This window comes from Lycium barbarum, chromosome 6 (genome assembly GCF_019175385.1).
Source record: "Lycium barbarum isolate Lr01 chromosome 6, ASM1917538v2, whole genome shotgun sequence".
Taxonomy (NCBI): Eukaryota; Viridiplantae; Streptophyta; class Magnoliopsida; order Solanales; family Solanaceae; genus Lycium; species Lycium barbarum.
This window is the reverse complement of record NC_083342.1, coordinates 130515986-130537999: the sequence shown is the minus strand read 5'-3', so window position 1 is coordinate 130537999 and position 22014 is coordinate 130515986. Positions and strand designations below refer to the sequence as shown.

Genomic DNA, 22014 nt, shown 5'->3' with positions numbered 1-22014 from the left:
CTAAAAGACATAGTTCAGAGAAAAGGTTCTTTGAGATATTGGGAAGGACATATAGATTGACTAGTCGCATCATCATCGTTATCCTCTTCAATATGCCTTATATCTCATTGGTTCTTCAAATTATGTCAGCAAACCTATTGCTTTCTTTAGTACCTAAGCCAAGGAATAACCCTAACTGGTATGTTGGACCACATTGGAAATGCACCACTTCGGTGTACATATATCGGAATACACTAGGCCAAATATTTTTCTTTTCGTAGTACTAGGTCTAAGGACCACTTATTTTCCAATGACAGACTACTTTTTTTCCAATGATGTACGGAAAATTTTCGTAAGTCTTGATTCAAGAAAAGAATGGACGAACCACAAGCCTTCCATGGATGATCTAGCAGTTAACGAAATCGGTAAACAAAGAAAACATGGAATATCTGGGTTCAAAACCGGCAAAGACGAAAAAACACTAAGTGGTTTACTCTCATCTATCTAAGTCTTCGTGAGAAAAATTACTCGGTACATGTGTTGGGGGAAGTAACAAGTATCCAATGAAATAGTCAAGATGCGCAAGAGCGCTCAAGAAAAAGTGATATGGATTTAACAAGTGTAATGGTGCGACCCACCATACTTCTTGAGTCATTTGGGATGTAAAAGTAGTACTCCCTCCGGATCAAAAAGAGTGTCCACTTAATCTTTTTTTTTTTGGATAAAAAAAAATGTTCACTTATCAAATCAAGAAAGAATTAACCTTATTTTTTCAGATTTACCCCTATTAACTGCTATGTGATCAAATCCCAATACCTATTTAATTAGGGACAGTTTAGTCAAATTACCTATTTTTGTCTAGGAGTTAATATTTTCTTGAGTATGCAAATGGTTAAGTGAACACTCTTTTCTTTTTTTTTGCGCGGATTGCCCTTCATTTGGAGTGGTCTTTAATTTTTGCCCTTCAAATTGGTGGTCTTTAAGTATTACCCTTCGCCTAAAACCCTGATGTTGTGGGTTCGAACCCCAGCTCAGTTAAAAAAAAAAATCGCAAGCCAAAATTTCGCTAGACAGAATTTCAGCCCATGCAAATTCTGCCCATGGGCAGAAATTCTGCCTGTGCCCATGCAAATTCTGCCTGAAGGGCAAATTTTAAAGACCACAATTTTGAGGGGTAAAAATTAAAGACCACCTCCAGCGAGGGCAATCCTGCAAATTGCCCCACTCTTTTTAATCCGGAGGGAGTATTTCATTTTCTGGAAGTGAACTCATGACGAAACAGACTAATCAGCAGGAAAAGCCGCAACTCTGTTAAAAATGTCTAGAAACGGATAATCTTAAACTAAAGCAGGATAGCATTGAACTGACTATTGCCTTCAACGTATGTGACAGCATTACACTCCATTACATGAACCTCAACATATTATCTGGTGCTCCATAAAAGGAAAGACATCAATTGACAGTCACCAAATAAGCGTTCTAGGCTTTTTTATTTTCTTGATAACGATGGTGGCCATGTCAGCTTGTTTAGACTAGATTATTACAACAGATAATTATTACCTCCCAACAAATTCAATTGCAGAAGATTTGATCTGTTTCTCAACCTCACAAATATTTAATTATTATTTTTATCAACTAGCACTAACACCTTAATTATTGAGGTATCTTTATCTCATGGTGAACTGGGCTTTCTGCTGTTCATATACAACGCCCACTATCTGTCAGGAAAGAAAACCCAACATGAAGACACCCACATAGATAAGTATGTTTAGAAGAAAATACTAAACTATGTTGGAAAAGATGCTACCTCATCTCTTTCCTATTTTAATCACTATTATTGACAAATCTTTGGACCCTACCACTCCATCAGACATTGAAACAAGGCACACTCAATTTAGTATGACTCTACCACCACTCACTCCAACATCTACATTCTGCTCCTAAAGCTTCTCATTCACTCAATTCTTTCACACAGGAAACAAATCACTGCAGGTGGGTTCCATCTTTATAGTACTTCCGCACCTACTTAATATGAAAGTTTTCGCAAACTACAAAATTTTACCCCTACAATAGCAATAATAACAGGAAAAATGATGCAGAGAATCAGTGCAGGAGATTTATTCTTGGAGCTATCGGACAAATATCCTGCTCTTAAAACCAACTAATTCTTCAAAGTGGGACAAGCTTCAATTGCAAGCTGCCAGATCCACTAAAATCTATGCCTTTTAAACTGATCTCAGACCCGTAAACTTCAGTCGCGTGATATCCAAATTCTTATTATACAGCTAAAGAGAAATACTAGCGTAATCTAATACATACTATATGACAAAGTCTGCATAAGATGCAGCAACACGGCAGACACAACAAACTATAGGAGATTATGATGAGACCATAAATTGAATCAGTGATTCCCAACCTCGATTAACTCCAACGAGAAATAATTAAAAGCAGTATTTATTTGATTAGATAAAAGAGAGAAAAAGAAGTGGGGAATCGCGGGCTTGACAGGGACTGCAGTGAAACATGACGTAAGCATTGTCCCCTGGAACACCAAGCCTCACTAGGTGGGGACAGTGAAAAAGAGATATCATAAATTTCAATACCTAATCTCACCTTCACCTCCTGCATGATCTCATTTTTATTCCTTACCTCTCTGATCTCTAGCTCTTTAAGAGTCCTTTTGGTCAGTATCTCCACAAAGCCTCTTCCTACATCTACAAATTTCAAATTGGCTCTTCAGTGAAATTGCGGGGAGGGAAGAAAAAAATAAGATTTCTGCATAATTCCAACAGCCAGCAGAATGAGAAGTGATGAGGATGGCAGCCGGGGAACTTCACTACTCGATCAAGGTGAGTGGTTGAGTTTGAGCTTAGGAAGAAACTCACCTTCAACATCTAAAGAATCTGAGTCACAGACAAGACCTAGCAAGGTTTTTTCGTGCAACTTCTGCATGAGGAAGTTCTACAGTTCACAGGCGCTGGGAGGCCACCAGAATGCTCATAAGAGGGAAAGAGGAGCTGTGAGACAGTATCAGTCCCAGAGGATGATGACCATCATGGCTTTACCTATCAACAATCCCATGTTCAAATCTCTTGGCATGGTTCCCCACTCACTTGTGAATAAAACAGGCAGAGAAATAAATACAACTGTGGGAAGGTTCGGCGAGGCTAGTGCAGGATTTCAAATGACATCGCGTCCCAATCCAGTAGATGAAGGATTTGACTTGAAATGGCCAGGAAGTTTTCGACTAAATCCATATCAATCAGAAGACCAGGCCTCAAATACAAATAAGATTGATCTGAATCTTAAGCTGTAATAATTCCACTCATCTATTGCAAATTATTTACTATCCTCTCCTGTAACAGCTTCAGCTTGGTTCATCAGCAGTACATGAACTGATTGTATGATCTGCGACCACCGGTTTAGAGTAAAAGACCCTAGAGAAGTAGTGCTCCTACAATGTCACGATTTCCAGCTTAAACCTGTCATATGAATGATACCTGAGATGTAATATGTACTTTTCAGTTACGTCTATTCCTACTGCACTTAGAACAATTTTTTAGCGTCCTACTCTCTCGCAAATAGTGAAAGAAGGTTATTTTTTTTGATAATGAAAAAGAAAGAGTTATAGTGAAAGAAGGTTATTGATTTATGCATTTATAATTTTTTGGTAGCAAACTAGAAGCACTATGTTTAAGCTACAAGAAATTAGACAAATTCCAATTAGAATTATAGAGGAAACAGCAAATTGATGAACTTTAAAGAGTTATACAGGCAAAACAGGGAGAAAGAGCAGAGAGTGAGCGTGTGAAAGCGAGCACTGAGGCAATAGTGCAGATGGACGCTATGGATGGTGGATGGTGTTCAGGACTAAGTTGTCACAGTACACTGGGAATAGGACTAAATGGGCCTTCACCTCTATTGCTTTCGACATGTCAAAGGTAAGTTGGACCTCTTTCCACTACACGTGTCAAACGAACAGAACTCAAAATGCCTTCTGGTCAGCAACAACACTCAAGTGCTACGCGATGCAGCAAATAGAAACCCACCGATTGCACCACTCTAGAATTTTGTGAACATTTGCCAGAGACACACGAAACACAAGTCAAAATGAGAACATTTTACTCCCATGCCAAAATCACAGAAATCTAGGCCTGCTTTATTCAGCACTAAAGTCAGCAAGCCACTCTCTACAAAGTGCTTCATAAGGTTGGTGTGAAGGCATGCCGGTAATCACACTAACTGTTCAGAGCTGTATCCTACTGCCATTGGATTCTCCAGAAATAGCCAACCTACTAATCCTCGACTCTCAACTTTCATATTGTCTGATACATAAGAGATAGTAACATAAGATAATATCTCATTGTAACACCAAATGTTCGACCTAGGTAGTTTCAATTACATACTTATTAACCCACATGACCAGTTAAAGTTATAATATTTCAGAGCCAGGCAAAGAGAACTTGACTTCTCAATTTGTCAATTTAAAGTTTTGAGCATCTCAATAACTTTGAGGAAGAAGTGGTGCTTCCTCAAGTTATTGCATACCATGCACTTTCTCGTAACAACTATTCTGAGCAAGAAGTGGTGCTCTTCTATTCACATGAGGCAGTTAGAAAGGAGAGTTAGCACAGGCCATAACACCTTCACTCCCACCCACCCCCACCTTGAGATTTTGATGTTACTATTGATTTCTTTTGAAGCTTTTCTCTTTTGTATCGATTTGACAAAAGCCACCCAGCACCACTTGATCACCAGCTTAGATACTAAAAGTCCACAGTTACCTATACTAGAGAATGCAACTTATTGTCCATTACAAATTTTTTGGTAACAATGGTACAAGATTCTACAAAGTGTATAACTCTTTTAAGTAAATTTAAGTCCTTTCACATTTTATAGATTACCACTCCCCACCTCCGACTACTCCATCTATTTCTTTACATGCTGCATATATGCTATGAATCCACTTCATAAACGTTTTTTCTTCTGCCTTCCACTATCTAAGATATACCCGTATAACCCATTGAACCTAATGTCCCTGCTTGGCCGACTAATAAAAAATGCCCCTTTAGATCTCATCATTTCCCTGGATGTACTAGTATAGAGCATCAGACCCTAAGACTTTGTAATCTTCAGGAAATATAGATTAGAACCACACCCTGTAGTTGAAGGCAATCTCTTTTACATGTTCTAATTAAGCCTTGACAAAGAAAATATTCTAAAAAAGTAATATCAGTTGTCTAGTGACTGAAGTTTTTAACTAGTACCCTGAATCAACGCCACCACCCTGGCAAGGAACACTTCTATATATTTGTCTTAGGTTTGGAACATGCCATTTCATGCTATTGTTGATGAAGGCAGTGAAATTCAATCTCAGAACCTCTAATGGCTCCGAAATCATATTGAATTGTATGAATTATCTTATCTAAAATTTTAAAAAAAGTAGTTCTTAAAAAAAAAATCACAATTTCTCGTATTTACTTTTTTTTTTTTTGAGATGGTAATTTTTTGTATTTACTTATTTTACTTCTGAAATAATGTTCATGACCATTGTCATCCGATATGGGTTCTGTGTCATTGGTTTACCAACTAGCTCATCATCAATAACATTTGTTCCTCAACCAAAAAGTTAATGAACAACAGATTTGTTTGCTCAATCGGATCTTATACCAAGGGGAAGTTTCACAAAAGTATACAATTTTTCACAAAAGCATACAATGTGCTTTCATTTTTAACTTTTTGATCAGCACAACTCTTCAGTGCAATCAAAATACCACCAGCAACCTCTTCCCAAGAGAACCACTAAAATTCCAATACTTAAGCCCTGATGAGGTGCCGGTAGGCATTTTTGTGGATATATAAGGAAAAGATTGTGAAAAGGCCATAGATGCATCATTTTGGGAGTTCGAAAGTTAACGAAGGTGTAGAGTGTCAAAAGTTTATCGCCCATAGAGACCTTTTTTTTGTAACGGTGGTGTCCGGCCAGTTTGCGCGCACCTTGACTATTCCACTGGATATCTGCTACTTCCCCCTAGTAGTGGAACCTGGTAACTCTGTCTACCAAGGCTAAGGCAGATGGGAAGAAATCACCTAGTTTTTTCATCGCTCATAATGATTCTTTCAAAGAAGTCTCCAATGTAATAGTCACTACTGAGTCATTCCACTTTTCCAGTTATCCAAGGCATCAACCATGTCCTTGTGCTCATTGCACGTCTCGATGCTGTGTTATTTCTCTTCAGATCTAGACGACACTTGCATTGGGAGGAAAATCAAAAATCGGAAGAAGAAGAATGACAGGATGCAAGTACTCATATGTGGCAATATTCATAAGGTCAAATAATTCCATAACATCCTTGGAAATTAATTATCATTCACTAAATTCCACAAATAGGAGGAACATAGAAAGAAGGATCTGATACAACAATATCGACCACACCTAGTGCTTACATGGCATTTCGATACTGAGCTTTTGAGCCTTCTGCGTTATGATGGAAAGTCTTTCACTAATAATGCTTGGATCACTATACGCAGCACAATCAGAAGGATACCCTTTCTGCAGAAATTAAGAAGATCTGTAAGGGAAATTTACAAAACAAACTAAAAGCAAGTTAAAATAAATACGATCCAACACCAGAGCTATCCTATCAGACCCAATATATGAAGTGCTAACTAGATACAAACTTTGGAATCTGTTCCACAATCTTTTCAGCCAGCATTTTGTTATGCCTTTCAATGTGAAGAATCTGTTGACTGCTTGGGGCAATTGTAAATTGTATCAGGAAATCAGCAAGGATCTTGTGGAATACAGTGTCAGCGTGTGTGTGTGTTGGGTTTTTGTGGGACTGAAGAAGTTCCAGATGTTTTGAAGGGAAAGCTGTCTCTACACAGCAGCTAAAATACAAATGTCTTTGGTTTTTGGCTTTTTGGTGCAGGATGTAAAGGACGGCAAAAGCATGTAGATTTTATAGACTCACTGCAGGAATAGGAATCTGTATAGGAAAGAACCCTTCCTTTTGTTTTCAGGTAGGGGGTTCTCAGTAATTTCCTAGCAGAGCTATCTTAGTGCATTGCTGTTTATATTTATAATATTTTTTCTTACCAATTACCATTTAAAAGCAATTTCAGGTAGGGGGTTCTCAGTAATTTCCTAGCAGAGCTATCTTAGTGCATTGCTGTTTATATTTATAATATTTTTTCTTACCAATTACCATTCAAAAGCAACTAGATACAAAGTGCACATCTAAAGTAAAGAAATTCTTAAAACGGGTACACAAAGAAGAAAGATCTCCTTCACTTAATTGGACCAACTGAACTGAACTCTCTCAAAATTCTTACCAGCAGTACAACCGAGGCTGAGTATACCTCAAGGAGGACTAAGATAATCACATTCCTAGCAGGTGCTTTTAGATGGAACAATTGACATCATAATGTCATATACAGAGAGTGTTAACGCCATGTAATTAATGCTGACATTACTTTCAAGGATTTTTACATTCAATTGTCAAGGCTACTTTGAGAATTTGGTCAAAGATTGTCAAGGCTACTTTGAGAATTTGGTCAAAGGGAGCCCAACTACTTTTTTGGCTTCTTCCATTTTCTTTTTCTTTTTTGCCTGTGCGCCCTTGCACAATATGGCATCTGCTATAGTGGTTTGGGCCATTTGTAGAAGTATAATTGAGTCCTACTAAAATCGATCTTTAAAATGTCTAGTTAAAACTTAGTCCCCTGATTTTCTAAAAGGTTTTGGTCTCCAAGACTTATGCTTCTTGTTATTAGGTGTAATAGAAAGATAAATTGTAACGATCGGGTTATGAAGAAGATTATGATATGAAAATGGGGTGTGCATAGATAGCTTCTACCCATACGAGGGTAAAGAGGACTGCCCAACTCCCCACCCCTTTTCTCCTACTTGCTCCTCTTCTTTGTTTCCTGCATTTCTTCTCACTCCAGTTGGATCTGGTTTCTTCATTTCACTACAGCAGCAATCTTACTCCAAGGCCTAATCAGTTCTTTATGAAAATCCTCCCAGAATCCTGTCAACTATTCTGCTTTATGTAACTAATTTCTGCACCAGTGTCCTGAATCAGTGCTGCATCAGAGCAGATGAATGATTTCTCCCTAATAATACAAAGATAAAGTATCATTGAGATTGCCCGCTCAAGCAGTAGATAAAATGATCTCTAGTATGCCAAACAACCTATGATGTCTATGTTATAGAACATATCAGGGAGGCACCAGAAGTGACAGACAACGCAGACAGCAAAAGTAACAACTTTGAAATCGACAAACATTAGCAACTGCGAGAACTTATGGTCATCATCATAGACAGATCAATAGATCTATATAGAAGTGGGAGGGGTCGGGAAGTCACCCTGGTACTTCCTTTTTTTTTCTTTTAAGCAGGTGGTCCTGGTATATGTATAGAGATGATATTGAACTCACAGAAGACAAGGCTTGAAATGTTGCTTCTCTCCAGCAGCTTTCTCGAAGAATAACTGATTTCACATGCTCCCCAAATGAACAATGTAAACGAGTGTCTCTTAGCCTCATAAGCACTCCATCAACTCTAAGCTGTGTAACGCATTCAACCATCAGTAAAAGAGATAACGAAACAATAACCGGGGCACAAAGAACGGATTCCCCGGGGAACCAAGGAAATAATTGTTTATGTAGAAAATTTTCCAACAGAGCTACTCACCCAGAAGCGCAGCAATAGAAACCAACCACTTGGCATGACTCTCTAGAAATACACAGAAGTCGTTTATCAGTGAATTGGAAGTCAGACATATTGATGACTTAATAAAAGCCAGAAATAACATTACCACTTTAACAGTCAAAAGTGAGATTCCATTATCAGCAAGTTCATCCTCATATAAGATGATCTGTAGAATGAGAAATGGAAATAAACTAGGGTGCTAGAAAGGTAACACAAATAGAAAATGGATAAGATTACCCAGTCACATGACCCAGAAATCACCAAATTCTGATTCACAAACCTCATCATAAAAGAGAATAGGTTCTTTTGATGCCAGTGCAACCAAATCAATTTTCTCCATGCAATCCTCCCACTGAAGACTGCAGCTGCTTCCATTTGATAACCCTCTTACACACTAATTAGACAAAAGCAACAAGAATAGTTCAAACAACTTTGAGTTTGACAGCAACAGAGCAATAACTAAAGGATTAACCTCACCTTATCAAAAAAAAAAAAAAAGAGCAATAACTAAAGGAAAAGATAGAAGAAGGAATATAAATAAAAATATTCCCATTCAAATAAATTAACTTTCCAAGTGATCAACGATTGTCGCTAAGGTGTAACTCAAAAATGCAACATTTGAGTCACTTGGTGGAGGATAAGGACAAAATTAGATAAAACAGCCTAATCAAAGTAGCAAACATTAAACCAGCTGGCATATTAGCTCTAATAAACTAGAAAGTGTGAGTGAATAATAAAACGTCCTCATACTTTAATAAGTGTTACTTCAAATAAAATAACTTTCCAACGATCAGCGATTATTGCTAAAGTGTAAGTCAAAAATGAAACATTCGAGTCACTGACTGGAGGATAAGGACAAAACAACTGATGAAACAGTCTAACCAAGGTAGCAAACATTAAACCAGCTGGCGTATTAGCTTTAACAATCTAGAAAGTGTTAGTGAATAATAAATTGTCCCAAAACTTTAATAAGTATTACTCCAATGATAAAAGATTCAGACCTCGGCATTCCTTTCGACAGTTTCACTTCCATTGTAAGGTGTTGTGAAGGTATAGTCATAGTCAAGCACCACCTGTTGCAAAGGTTTACTGCAAACACACACACACACACAAAAAAAAAAATGAGAGAGAGAGAGAGTCAGTAAAAGAAAGAGACGGACAATGAAGAAAGCCTTCTGTCAACCGAGGTTGAGAATATCACATGCATCGAGTTATTTGTCAAAGATAACAGCGTTCATGCAAATATCGCAAATGGAATATGGTACTAGCCTAGAATAAGGCATGACTGTAGAAGCGTGGATCTCAATAAAAAGCAATGACAATGCTACTAATTCTTAAAGGATTGCTGTAAGCTTCACAATGCCAGTACATTATGTCTTCTCTACTTCTATATCCTTTCTTCAGTTACACACGTAACTTATATCAAAAATAGAGATGAATGGAGGAGCTTTCATGAATTGCTGAAATGCAAGGTACCCTCCCCAAGAAAAGAAATGGAAATGAAAAAGGGGGGTTTAACTAAAAGAGGATCCAGGACGAGAGGAGAGAGAACTAAAAGAGGATCCAGAATACATGATGTTTGAAATAAGCGGCGAGAGAGAACTAAAGGAGGATCCAGAATACATAATATTTGAAATATGTAAGATTTGACACATAAAATGCAGTCCTGTAGTCCTCAATTTGAACATCAAAAGTTTAGAGTTTCCCTATTGCTAATCTCCCCCACTCACCCCCTCTTCCCCCCGACACCACCACCACTACCCACTCCCCAAAAAAGAAGCTGAAATCGATACTCACTCCTGATACACAATGTAAGCTGAATGAGTTCTTTAGGCAATTTAACCACTTGAAAAGGAGTGCATGCTAACAGCTATTTCCGGGATTTTGTGAACCTCCCAAAAATATGTTCCTCTAATATATCCAGAAAGATTAGCAGATTACTTTCTTTCATCAAATGAAATTAATTGGAAAACTAACAATACCTTCTGAATTTCCATTTTGCAGCTGCTGGAACTTCAACAGGTGGTAACGCTTCGTGTTTCCAACCAACTAGAGCATCGAATGCATTAAAGTAAATTTTTGTGCCAGAATTCACATGTTTAAGCACCAAAGAATTGTCCCCAAATACCATCTCTGGCAAGTGAGAGGTCTGAAGTCCTTCTTCCCATCTGTATGCATATCAAGACATTTAGGGAGGAATTAGACCCTTTCAAGATATCGAAGAGATAAGTGTTCTCATCTAGAAGAGGATATGAACTATGATACGCAAAAGCATAAAAGTCCACACAATAATTGTTCAATATAGAAAAGAGAAAATAGTCAAATGCCCCCTCAACGTATACTCGGATTAATTATGACGCACCCAACCTTTGCGGGCGACCTATTAGCCCCCTGAGCATTTTAAAAGTGGAAATCTATATTTACTTGAATGATGCTATAAATCTTCATCAAAGTGCTTATTTTTTTATAATTGAACAAAAGCAAGTCTGAATGGGTATACTTAGTCGTGGAGCATTCCGAGTCTTATCTATGTCACAGGTTTGATAATCGCTAACGCACACAAAAGCAATCTCATAACTTTTTTTGCAGGCAGAAGGAAAGAGAAAACGAGCGAAACGAAGTGGAGCGTGGGGGAGGGAGGATCCACTTGGAATTGGCTGAATTTATACCTCCTAAATGCTTACGTGGCAAAGTGAGTGTGTTTCACTCTCTCAACCAAAAACAAGTATAAAAAATTTATTTTTAATACTCCCTCCGTTTCAATTTATGTGAACCCATTTGACTGGGCACGACATTTAAGAAAGAGTGAAGACTTTTGAAATTTGTGGTTCAGAATAAGTCTTGAATATTTGTATGGCTGTAAATCATTTCATAAAGTGAATTTGTTTCCAAATTAGGAAAGAGGTCATTCATTTTGGCACGGACTAAAAAAGAAATAGGTTCACATAAATTGAAACAGAGGGAGTATATCTTTTCATAAATATATGTATTTTTAATTAATTTTTCCTTTTTTTTTCTATCTCATTTTTTACTTTTACTCCCTCCCTATCTTCTTTCATCAAGAGCCACCGCCGTCGCCGCGGGACTTCATCGCCGGCGAGGGGCCACTGCCCCAACGACCCCCCTTCCTTCATCTCCTTCTCTCCACTGCTTGCACCACTGCGCCAATGACCCCTCCCCCCTTCCTTCATCTCCTTCTCTCCCTCCCGCGCCACCACCACCACCACCGACGAGCGGCCACTGCCCCTCCACCGCCTCTGGAAGTTGGTGGTTTTCAGAAAAGAGAAGAAGCAGCCCCGTGGAAGAGAAATTCTTGAACCCAAATAGGTTGATTTCTTGAAAAGATATGTATGGTTGATGATAAAATTGGATGTGTGTGTGTTAATGGGGGAAGAAAATGGGCTGGTTGATTTTTTTTTTTTTTGAGACTTGTAACAGTTAATCTATATATCCACAGGTGTACTACATCAAAATATGTAGTCCCCCTCCAAAAGGTTACATTTCCAGCATTGATCTCTACAGTTGTCTATTCTTACAAGAGATCTAACACATCAAAAATATCTTCTGTCTGATCTAGAATTTCCTGTTTACACCAAAAATAAAAAAGAGCTAGGCAGTTCATCTTTAACTTCTGTAAATTATTCTGCTTGTTCTCAAAACATCTCTGGTTTCTTTCTTTCCAAACAGTCCACCATATACATGATGGGACAATCTTCCATCTCTCCTCTTTTCTTGTTACATTCCCATCCCTGTTCCAGCATTTTAACACTCCTTCTATGCTCCCAGGCTTCACCCATTTGATCTTCCTCAGGTTGATAAACATCCTCCATAGCTGGTCTGTCCATTTGCAGTGCAAGAAAAGATGACTGATTGTCTCATTATGATCCCCACACAAAAAACATCTCGAACATAAGTGAAAACCTCTTTTGTTCAAGTTTTCATGAGTCAACACTGCCTCTTTTGCCAACAGCCAGTTAAAACAGTTCACTTTATAAGGTACTTTTGTCTTCCATATCATCTTCCATGGCCATCCTTCTTCTTGAAAACTTGATACATTCAGGTCTTTGTATGCTGAGTTAACAGTAAAAATTCCTGTGCTATCCTTCTTCCATTCCAGAGTATCCCTTTCCCTTGTTAAGTTGATGAATGTTGCCATTGTATTGTGGAATTCTGCTACCATCTCCATTTCCCAATCATTCAAGTGTCTTCTCAGATCCAGATCCCACCCTTGTCCAGTCCACATCTCAGCAACAGTAGCATGTTGCTTTTGGCTAAGGATGAACAAGACAGGGAATTTCACCTTTAGAGCTGTGTCACCCAACCATATATCATTCCAAAAGGATACCTTTTGACCATTACCAACTTTACATCTAATTCTTGCAAGCATTATTTGCCAGTGATTCCTCATTGCCCTCCACACAGTGCATCCATATGGAGTATTAACCATGTTTGTCATCCACTTGTCCTCCAAACCATATTTAGCAATAATGACTTCCTTCCATAGCATGTTTTCCTCTGTAGCAAATTTCCATAGCCATTTCATCATCAAACTTTGGTTTTGCAATTTCAGATCTTTGATACCCAATCCCCCTGTCTTCTTGCTCACAGTCAGTTCCTCCCACTTGACTAAGTGAAATTTCTTCTTATCTTCATTGCCCTGCCACAGAAAGTTCCTTCTAAGGATATCAATTCTCTTGATTACATTGACAGGTATTGGGAATATGGACATCATATAAGATGGTAAAGCATCTAGCACACTATTGACCATGGTCACTCTTCCCCCAAGAGAAAGATATTGGCTTTTCCAGTTTGTCAGCTTCTTCTCACATTTTTCTAGAACTCCATTCCATATTCCTTTTGACTTGCTCTTGGCTCCCAAAGGCATGCCCAAATATGTAGTTGGAAGCTCCCCTAATTTACCTCCTAATTTCTCTGCCAAGCTCTCCACCTCTGCAACCTCATTAATTGGATAAATGAAGCTTTTATCCCAATTAATGTGTAATCCTGAAACTGCTTCAAAGATGATGAAGATAGTTCTTAGGATTAAAATGTTCTCTTCCACTGCTTCACAAAAGACAAGATTATCATCTGTATATTGCAGATGAGTAATCTCCAAGTTTCCTGCACCCACCTGAAATCCCCTTATCCAGTCATTCACCTTAGCTGTCTGAAACATATTGCTCATGCCCTCCATTGCCAGGATAAATAAGAAAGGGGACAAAGGATCACCCTGTCTCAATCCCCTTTGAGAAGAAAAAAAACCACAAGGAGTTCTGTTGACCAAAACTGAGAACTTAACAGAACTAATGCAATGTTTTATCCATTTGATCCATCTAGTTCCAAACCCGATTCTCTCCAACATATTGATTAGAAAGCTCCAGTTCAGATGATCATATGCTTTTTGAATGTCTAACTTGCATAGAATACCAGGTTTCTTACTCCTCTGTCTAGACTCCACACACTCATTAGCTATAAGAACTGCATCCATGATCTGTCTTCCTTTAATAAATGTCATTTGTTGCTTGTCCACCAGTTTATGTATTACCTTTTTCAACCTCTCTGCCAGTAGTTTAGCAATGATCTTATAGACTCCCCCAATCAAGCTAATAGGCCTGAAATCATTGAGCTCTATTGCTCCAGCTTTCTTTGGAATCAAAGCCACAAAAGTGGCATTCAAACTTTTTTCAAAATAACCTTCAAAGTAAAAGTTCTGTATAGCAGCTACAAGCTCTATCCTTATGATATCCCAACACTGATTGAAAAAAGCCATAGAGTATCCATCAGGACCTGGAGCTTTGTCCCCTGCACATGCCCTGATGGAGTCCAGTATCTCTTGAGGTTCAAAAGGGGCCATAAGAGTTGCATTATCTTCAGCATCCAATCTAGGAGAATTCTTCATCTCAAATTGTGGTCTCCAATTTTCTGTCTCTGAATACAGCTTCTCATAATATGACACAATTTCTTCCTTCACTTCTCCAGGATCCTCCAGTATTTCTCCATTTGCTCTTAACTTGTCTATAGTGTTTGCCCTTCTGTGTGCATTTGTTGTTCTGTGAAAGAAACTTGTGTTTCTGTCTCCCTCTTTCAGCCAAGTTGCCCTTGATCTCTGTCTCCAAGCAATCTCTTCATGCCTAGCAATGTCTTCAAATTCCATGGTTAGGGCCAGTCTAGAAGTTATCTCCTCCTCTTTTAGGATTCTATGATCTTGTATCTCTACCAGTTCAGCAAGCTGAGCCAATACCACTTGTTTCTGCATTCCCAAATTCCCTTGTGTTGTTTTGCTCCACTCTTTCAATTTTCCTTTTAAAGCTTTCAACTTTGCTACCAGTATAAAATCTGGCTTTCCACTGTAATTGAAAGATTCCCACCATGTCTTCACTCTCTCATTAAAACCCTCTGTCTTTAGCCACCAATTCTCAAATTTAAAATAAGAATTGGTTTTCTCCCATTCTCCACTTTGAAGTAACAAAGGTGAATGGTCAGATGTCACCCTATGTAATATGGACTGCCTGATGTTCCTGAAGCTAGCATCCCATTCTTCTGATATCAGGAATTTATCAATTCTTGCTGCAATATTGTGTCTGTCTCCTTTCTTCCAAGTAAACTTCCCTCCTGTCAGGGACAAATCCACCATTTCCATGTCTTCAATTAAATCAGAAAAATCAGTCATTGCTTTGTTGATTCTTCTGCAGTTCTTCTTTTCAGATGGATATCTAACTGTGTTAAAGTCACCACAAAGGACCCAGGGCCCTGGAATAAGACTCCTTGCTGCACCTATTTCCCCCCAAGTTTCCTCCCTTTCCATTCTATCATTTGGTGCATAAACTCCAGTCATGTTCCAACTGAAATCTTGACTTCTTCCAGTGAAACTACAAGAAACAGAGTACATGCCCTCACTACTGATCACCCCTTCCCAATCCCTTTTGTCCCACATAATTACTATCCCCCCTCTTGTCCCACTAGCTTCTAATTGAACATAATTGACCCACCTGCTCCCCCAAACTTCTCTCACTATATCAGTGATATCCCCTTCCACTTTTGTTTCCTGGAAGCACACCACATCTGCTTTCTAGGTGAGTAAAATATTTTTTATCATACTCCTTTTTTTACTACAGTTCAGACCCCTAACATTCCAGGACACTATACTTAACTTCATTGATCTTTTATTGCTAGATATCCCCCCTACTTCTAGTACCATTACTCATGAATTTAGTATCTAATTCTAGCCCCTTCAATTCATTCATCCCCTTCCTTTTGGTGATTGATTGTTCCCCCTTATTCTCCTGCTTGTTGCTATCTATCTTCATGAATAACTCTTTGGCTTTCTCTTCACACCCTTTAAAGCTAGCACCAAACTCTGTGCTAAGTCTGATTATATGTTGTTGAATCCATTCTGGAGTTATTGATGCTGGAATGGTTGCTTCTTCTGGTAATTGAATTTTCAGAGGGGTAACATCTTCATTTATCTCTTCTGTATCTAGTTCTTGCATCTGTATTTGTAGATGTAGGCCCTTGTCTTCTTTTTCTATTTCTGCTGGTTCCTCTTCTTCAGATGAATTTCCCATGAACTGTTCAATTTGATTATGTTGAGTCTCCTTTTCTCCATCACTGTTCCCCAGTGGTTCAAACATATTTTGGGTTATTAGTCTTGACAAGTTAGCTTGTATTTCTATACTAACCATGTCATCTAAATGGGCTTCAGAAATTGACTTATGAATTACTACAGCAAAAGGGTCAAAAATTCGGCCCAATTGCTCTATAGACTCTCTAGTTTCTCTTGGGGGAGACTCGTAATGATATTGTTCTATGAAATCTTCATAGTCACTTCCTGAATACTCATGATATTCACAATAATTGCTGACCTGTTGGCGGAACTCGTCAGTTTAGTAGCTCTGAAGAGAACGTATTTAGTAATTCAAAGGGTGTCTTATACACTACTGGTTGCATAGTGTCATCATCCATTCGAGTGAACTGTTCTGTTCCTCCAACTATCTCAGCAATTTTTTGTTGAGACATACTCATTACATAGTCTAATGCTACTCCTGAACAATGTCCCATTAGATAATTGAATACACTTCTTGAAGGTAGACTTCCTAAATTCAAGTTTAATTGGATATGGAGTCCTAAGACCTTAGTCCAATCCTGTATTTCTCTTGCCACATCTGTAACACAATCTATGTTAAAGGATTAAATCCTTCATGTTTTTCCTTGGAGTTGTCAGTTTTGGTCTATATTCCATAAGAACATGGATATAGCCTCCTGCTTTACCACTTTTCTTATGGTAACCAACGCTTTGTAGTTCTCTATCTACATAGTCTTCTAAGTCAATTATGTTGGCATTAGGACGAACCCGTTGTTGTTGGTTGGTGATACTTGATTCACCCATTGTAGCATCTTCTCCTAGGAAAAATGGATTTTCCTCACTTTCTTCACCACTTGAATAGTCTAGGACTATATCTTCAAAGTTTGGTGACTCATATCCTTCATCGACATCCATGTCTTGAGGTGGAGCTTGCATTGTTTGAAACAGTGTTTCAACTCTCTGAATCTTTTCTTCGATCTCATTCATCATTCTCTACCCATATACCAAAGTCTGGGACTTGGCCCTGGAAGAATCGTTTGTCCTTGTTGTCTAGGTGTAATAGATATTCTATCTATCTTTCTTCCTAGGTCGAGGATCATGTTTCTCTGGTTTCCTAGTTCTTGTTCTAGGATACCTAAGTCAGTATTAGTCTCTGTGGACTTTTTCTTTTCCATATCTATGGCCATTTGTCTAAGTCGTTCTATGATTTCTAGAATCAACTTACTTTGTTTTGCTCGTTGAGCATCATTTGGTGCGTGTCTTTCTTCAATAAGAGCATGAATATACTCCTGTAGAAGTTTGGCTTTTATCAAATCTAACTGGTGAAAGATCTGATCAGATATTGCTAATTGTTGATTATCAACAATAGTCTTTTCTAGCCTCTTAAGCTCATTGCTAATCTGTAAGCCTAACTGTGAAAACTTATCGTGAGTTTCACTCATTCTCCTAAGGTATTTTTCAGATGTTCTGAAATTCCCTTAATAGCTCCTAAGATTTCTTTCTTAGTGCTAGACACTTCTGTTTTAACAACAGACATTTCCCTTTTAAGACTTTGTACTTCTTTTTCTAAAGTCTCAAATTTTTCTTTTAAACTTGTTTTTAAAAGAAACTCTTTTAACTCTAATAGTTGCTGGACTATTCTCTACTGATTACTAAAGAGTATTTCATATTTTGAAAATACCTCTTTCTCTTTTTCCTTAAAATCCATATGAATATTCTTTCTATTGGATTCTAACACATCGATGGTCTTAGCTAGGTGTTCCTCTAATTCTAGATTTATCACACTAGTTAACTTTTCTAGTTCCATGGAATGCTCAGGCATTTGATGGACTACATTGTAGGAGAGTACTTCCATAATATTATTAAGAAGTGCTCCTATCTAATTGAATTTTTGCAGGAACTGGCGAAAAATCGCAGACAGTCTACCTTCAAGAAGTGTATTCAATTATCTAATGGGACATTGTTCAGGAGTAGCATTAGACTATGTAATGAGTATGTCTCAACAAAAAATTGCTGAGATAGTTGGAGGAACAGAACAGTTCACTCGAATGGATGATGACACTATGCAACCAGTAGTGTATAAGACACCCTTTGAATTACTAAATGCGTTATCTTCAGAGCTACTACGGCAATTTACAGGTTTAGGAACCTTAAATCTGCAATCATGGGAACTAAGCCAGAGCGAAGCATGGTGGCATTTGACAAATCTACAGATTTGTGATATGTGTGCAGTGGATAATTTCGTGTGCGAATTCAAACGATATTATTATAAACTAGCTGAGGTTACAAAACCTTTAGCTTTACAAATGTTCTTTACAAAGTTACCTATGGGAGGGAGTAAGTAAAGAAGTTCCAATTCAAATTTTCCCCTTTTCCCGAGGTCCCCACATGGGTTCCCCTAATTTCTGCTGACTTCTGATAAGACCCTAGTCCTTTATTAATCATTGGACAAAAGGTTTCTTCCTCTCTCCTCCTTTCCTTTGCTCTGACTTCCACCGGAACTTCACACCATATCGGAATAGTGTAGGTATATTTTTCATTGGATACTTCCACCTCTCTCGGAATCTGCTTCCCATCTCCTGCCACTTTGATTCGAGCCCAGTGAAGATGGTTCTTGAGTGAAGTCTCCTCCTCTGTTTCTAAAAACCCTCCGCATTGATCTCCAATTTGTTTGAAGATTTCTTGTGACCATAGGCATAATGGAAACCCTAGCAGTCTGATCCACACCCAATCCCTTTTAATTTCTGCAGGCCAGCAACCTGTAGTTGGTTTCCACCATTCAAGTGCCAACTGCATCTTCTTCCAGGTCCATTCTCCGGTCATGATGTGCTCTGCTTCTTTCCTTGATGGGAGCTCAAAGAGAAAATAGCCATCATTCATGGCATGGACATTTATACCAAAAGCAATCTTCCAAGTGTTGCATGCCCATCTTCTTACATCATTTAGAGTGGCTATCTCTTGTGTTGGGCTCTGAAACTTCCCAACTACACATCTGCTCAGCAAGTCTATCTCAGAGATTGAAGTCCCCCCTGAGATTTTTATATTGTCCTTCGTGCTCTGAACTTGTGCCTTTTTCGTGGCCTCCGTCACCCATCTATTGCTGCTGCAGGCCTCTTTGAAGGTTTTATCCAGCTGTTTAGTTGTAGGTTCCTGCGGCTTATGTGTTTGTTCTGGTTCATATGTAAACTTTGCAATTTTGTGAGCTATATTCCCCCATCCTCCATTGAATGTAGTCTCCGGTGTAATAATGACAGATTTGCTCTGGCCTTGTAATGCTATGAAACTGATGTATCTGCCACTCTCATTGTGTTTTAGAGTGCAGAAAAATTCTGAGAAGTGATCCTTCAAATTCCATCTTCTAACCACCTTCCCCTGTAATTTGGATGCTTCAATAAATACTGCTACTATCCAGTTTAAAACTTTAATGCTAACTTTGACTCGTCTCATTAAATTCCTGCTGCGTTCGACCCATTCGTACCAAGATTCTGCACCAGATTTGCATTTAGTAATATCATAGGACTTAAAACCGGCATTGTAGAATATACTATTTTCCTCTAGAGAAAAGGATCCGGCCATAGTAGCCTGAAAGGACCCCTGAAATGGAAACTAAAACTGAAATTAGACTACTAACTTAGAGACCTCGAAAGTCGTGTCTGGGAGCATTTTTTTGAAATAAGAAAGAGAAAACTTTTGGTATTTCGAAGAAAATGAGTTTTAATTGAGGAAGACGAAGGAAAGAAGATAAAGGAAAGAAAAAGAAAAAAAAAATACATAACAAACCATAGACAGAGGAAAGAGAAAAAGAAAAAGAGAAAAAAAAAAGAATAAGAAAATAAATGAATTTTTTAAATAAAAAAAAATGTACACGTGTCAAGCGCGTGCACTACACAGTCCAACACGTATCTGGGTGTGACTTTGCAAGGGGTTATAAATTCCACTTTCAAAATGCTCAGGGGGTTAATAGGTCGCCCGCAAAGGTTGAGTGCGTCATAATTAATCCGAGTATACGTTGAGGGGGTATTTGACTATTTTCTCTATAAAAAATGCATGGCAATTTCTTTTCGCGGGCCTAGGGAGAGTTCAAGATTTAGGGATGTTTCATCACAGGTCATCTCTCACGTGCAAGAAGGAAAAACAAGGAACGTTCTCCGAACCAAATTGTTTAAGAACCCTCGTCAATATGCAGCACTCAACCCAAAATCAGGGATTCGCATACACTGAGGTAAGAATGTGATTAAGCCCACTCAAGAATCGTTGAAATTAAGCATCACGAGAAGTTCTCCAAGGCAGCAAAAGATTCACAGATAACAAGATTGCATATCAATTCTCATCCAGAAATTTGTTATGGATTAGAAAAGTTCAGATAAAGTAGAGGAAAAGGCTATAACTATTTGGTAGAAGCAAAAGTCTTATTTCATGTTTCACATCCTAACCAAGTCCTACATTCCTACAGTATCCTGCATGACTTCCTGTTTCCAAGTAGTCAATCAATCATCAACTACACAGCAATCCAAAATAAATGCTTCATCATTAATGAGTAGTAAGTTTTTATTCATTCAGCGAAAGATTGCTCTTTGGCTGGTGACGTGCTTGTTTTCATCCTCAATAGAGAGCACAACAACTGGTAATAATTTCAAAGCTAATAAAGGGTAAAAATAAGAGTAAATGGTCAAAAACACACTCGAACTATCATTTTTTCATGAGTTTCCAACCTGAACTATCACTAACTATTTATCAAAAACACACTTCAACTATCAGTTGTTCACTTTTCCTATCTAAAAATGGTGATAGTTCAGGTAGGAAACTCACTCCCGAAAAAGTGATAGTTGAGTTGTGTTTTTGACCATTAACTCTAAAAATAATCGATTGTCAAAATAAAAGTTTATATATCTTAGAAAGTCTAGTTTAAATTGCTTAAACATGAAACAAACAAGTTGCAGTCACGAGAACCAATTAATTGAATAGCAGAGGGGTAAAAGAGTACTTTTCAAGTTGAAGAGAAGTGAGAATGGAATGCTTGCGAGACTCAATCTCCCAGCCCTGAATACGGACTCCACAACGTCCGTCCGGCAGAGCCTCAGCTCCGGCGGCCTTTAATTCTTTCTCGTCAGTCTCCCACTCCATTTTCCTATGCAAGATTTACGATCGTCCGCCGTACTACTTTACCGTTTCGTTTACAAAAGTTTTTCTCCAATAAAAGAAATATACTACTACTCCTCGTTTAAATTTGTTTAACCAGAGAGCCCGTTTGGATTGGGTTACGGCGTATAAGCTAAAAAGTTTATGAGTTTTGACTTATCTTTTCTATTTTAGCTTAAACATAAATATTTAAAAGTATTTTTTTATTTTATCTAAACACTACAGAAGTGCTTAAAAGCACCTAAAATAAGTTAATCCAAAACGGGCTCTTAAATTCCTTCTTAGTCAGTTTAAAAAAGAATGTCTTTAATTTTAATTTTTGTCAACTTTTTAAATCCAATTTTCGGCATGACATATTTGATATTACAAGATTAGAGGATATTTTGATACATTTTATGTATTTTTATTTTATGACCACAAAATTCAAAAGTAGATTTTACTTTCTTAAACTCCATGACAAGTCTAAACCAGACGAATAAATTAAACGCAAGGAGTAACAAAATAGTCAAGATTGTTCACAAAAACTAATGCAAAAATTTCTATTTCTAAAAATAGTTCTCTTATTAAAAACTAAACTAAACACACAATTAGGAGGAAA

The 22014-nt window shown here is 38.0% G+C and overlaps 2 protein-coding genes across 8 annotated transcripts; one reads left to right on the top strand and one right to left on the bottom strand.

Moving 5' to 3' along the window:
- Positions 1 to 2375: 2375 nt before the first annotated feature.
- On the bottom strand, positions 2376 to 21549 carry LOC132598972 (TIP41-like protein). 7 transcript variants are annotated; one of them, XR_009566746.1, is made up of 10 exons: positions 21262 to 21541; positions 10678 to 10863; positions 9697 to 9784; positions 8976 to 9089; positions 8802 to 8861; positions 8678 to 8719; positions 8422 to 8550; positions 6427 to 6532; positions 2865 to 3479; positions 2376 to 2693 (listed from the first exon to the last, which is right to left on the bottom strand). XR_009566746.1 is itself a non-coding variant. In XM_060312150.1 (9 exons), the coding sequence occupies exons 1-9, from the start codon at positions 21399 to 21401 to the stop codon at positions 3442 to 3444; spliced, it is 903 nt and encodes a 300-aa protein (XP_060168133.1). In that variant the 5' UTR covers positions 21402 to 21541; the 3' UTR covers positions 2376 to 3441. The 7 variants fall into 7 exon arrangements, 6 of the variants coding, with proteins under 6 accessions (XP_060168133.1, XP_060168136.1, XP_060168138.1 ...); XM_060312150.1 differs by having other exon boundaries at positions 2376 to 3479; XM_060312153.1 differs by having other exon boundaries at positions 2376 to 3461; positions 21262 to 21540.
- LOC132598973 (zinc finger protein 4-like) lies at positions 2780 to 3330 on the top strand. Its single transcript, XM_060312156.1, has one exon. The coding sequence runs from the start codon at positions 2780 to 2782 to the stop codon at positions 3293 to 3295; it is 516 nt and encodes a 171-aa protein (XP_060168139.1). The 3' UTR covers positions 3296 to 3330.
- Positions 21550 to 22014: the final 465 nt, after the last annotated feature.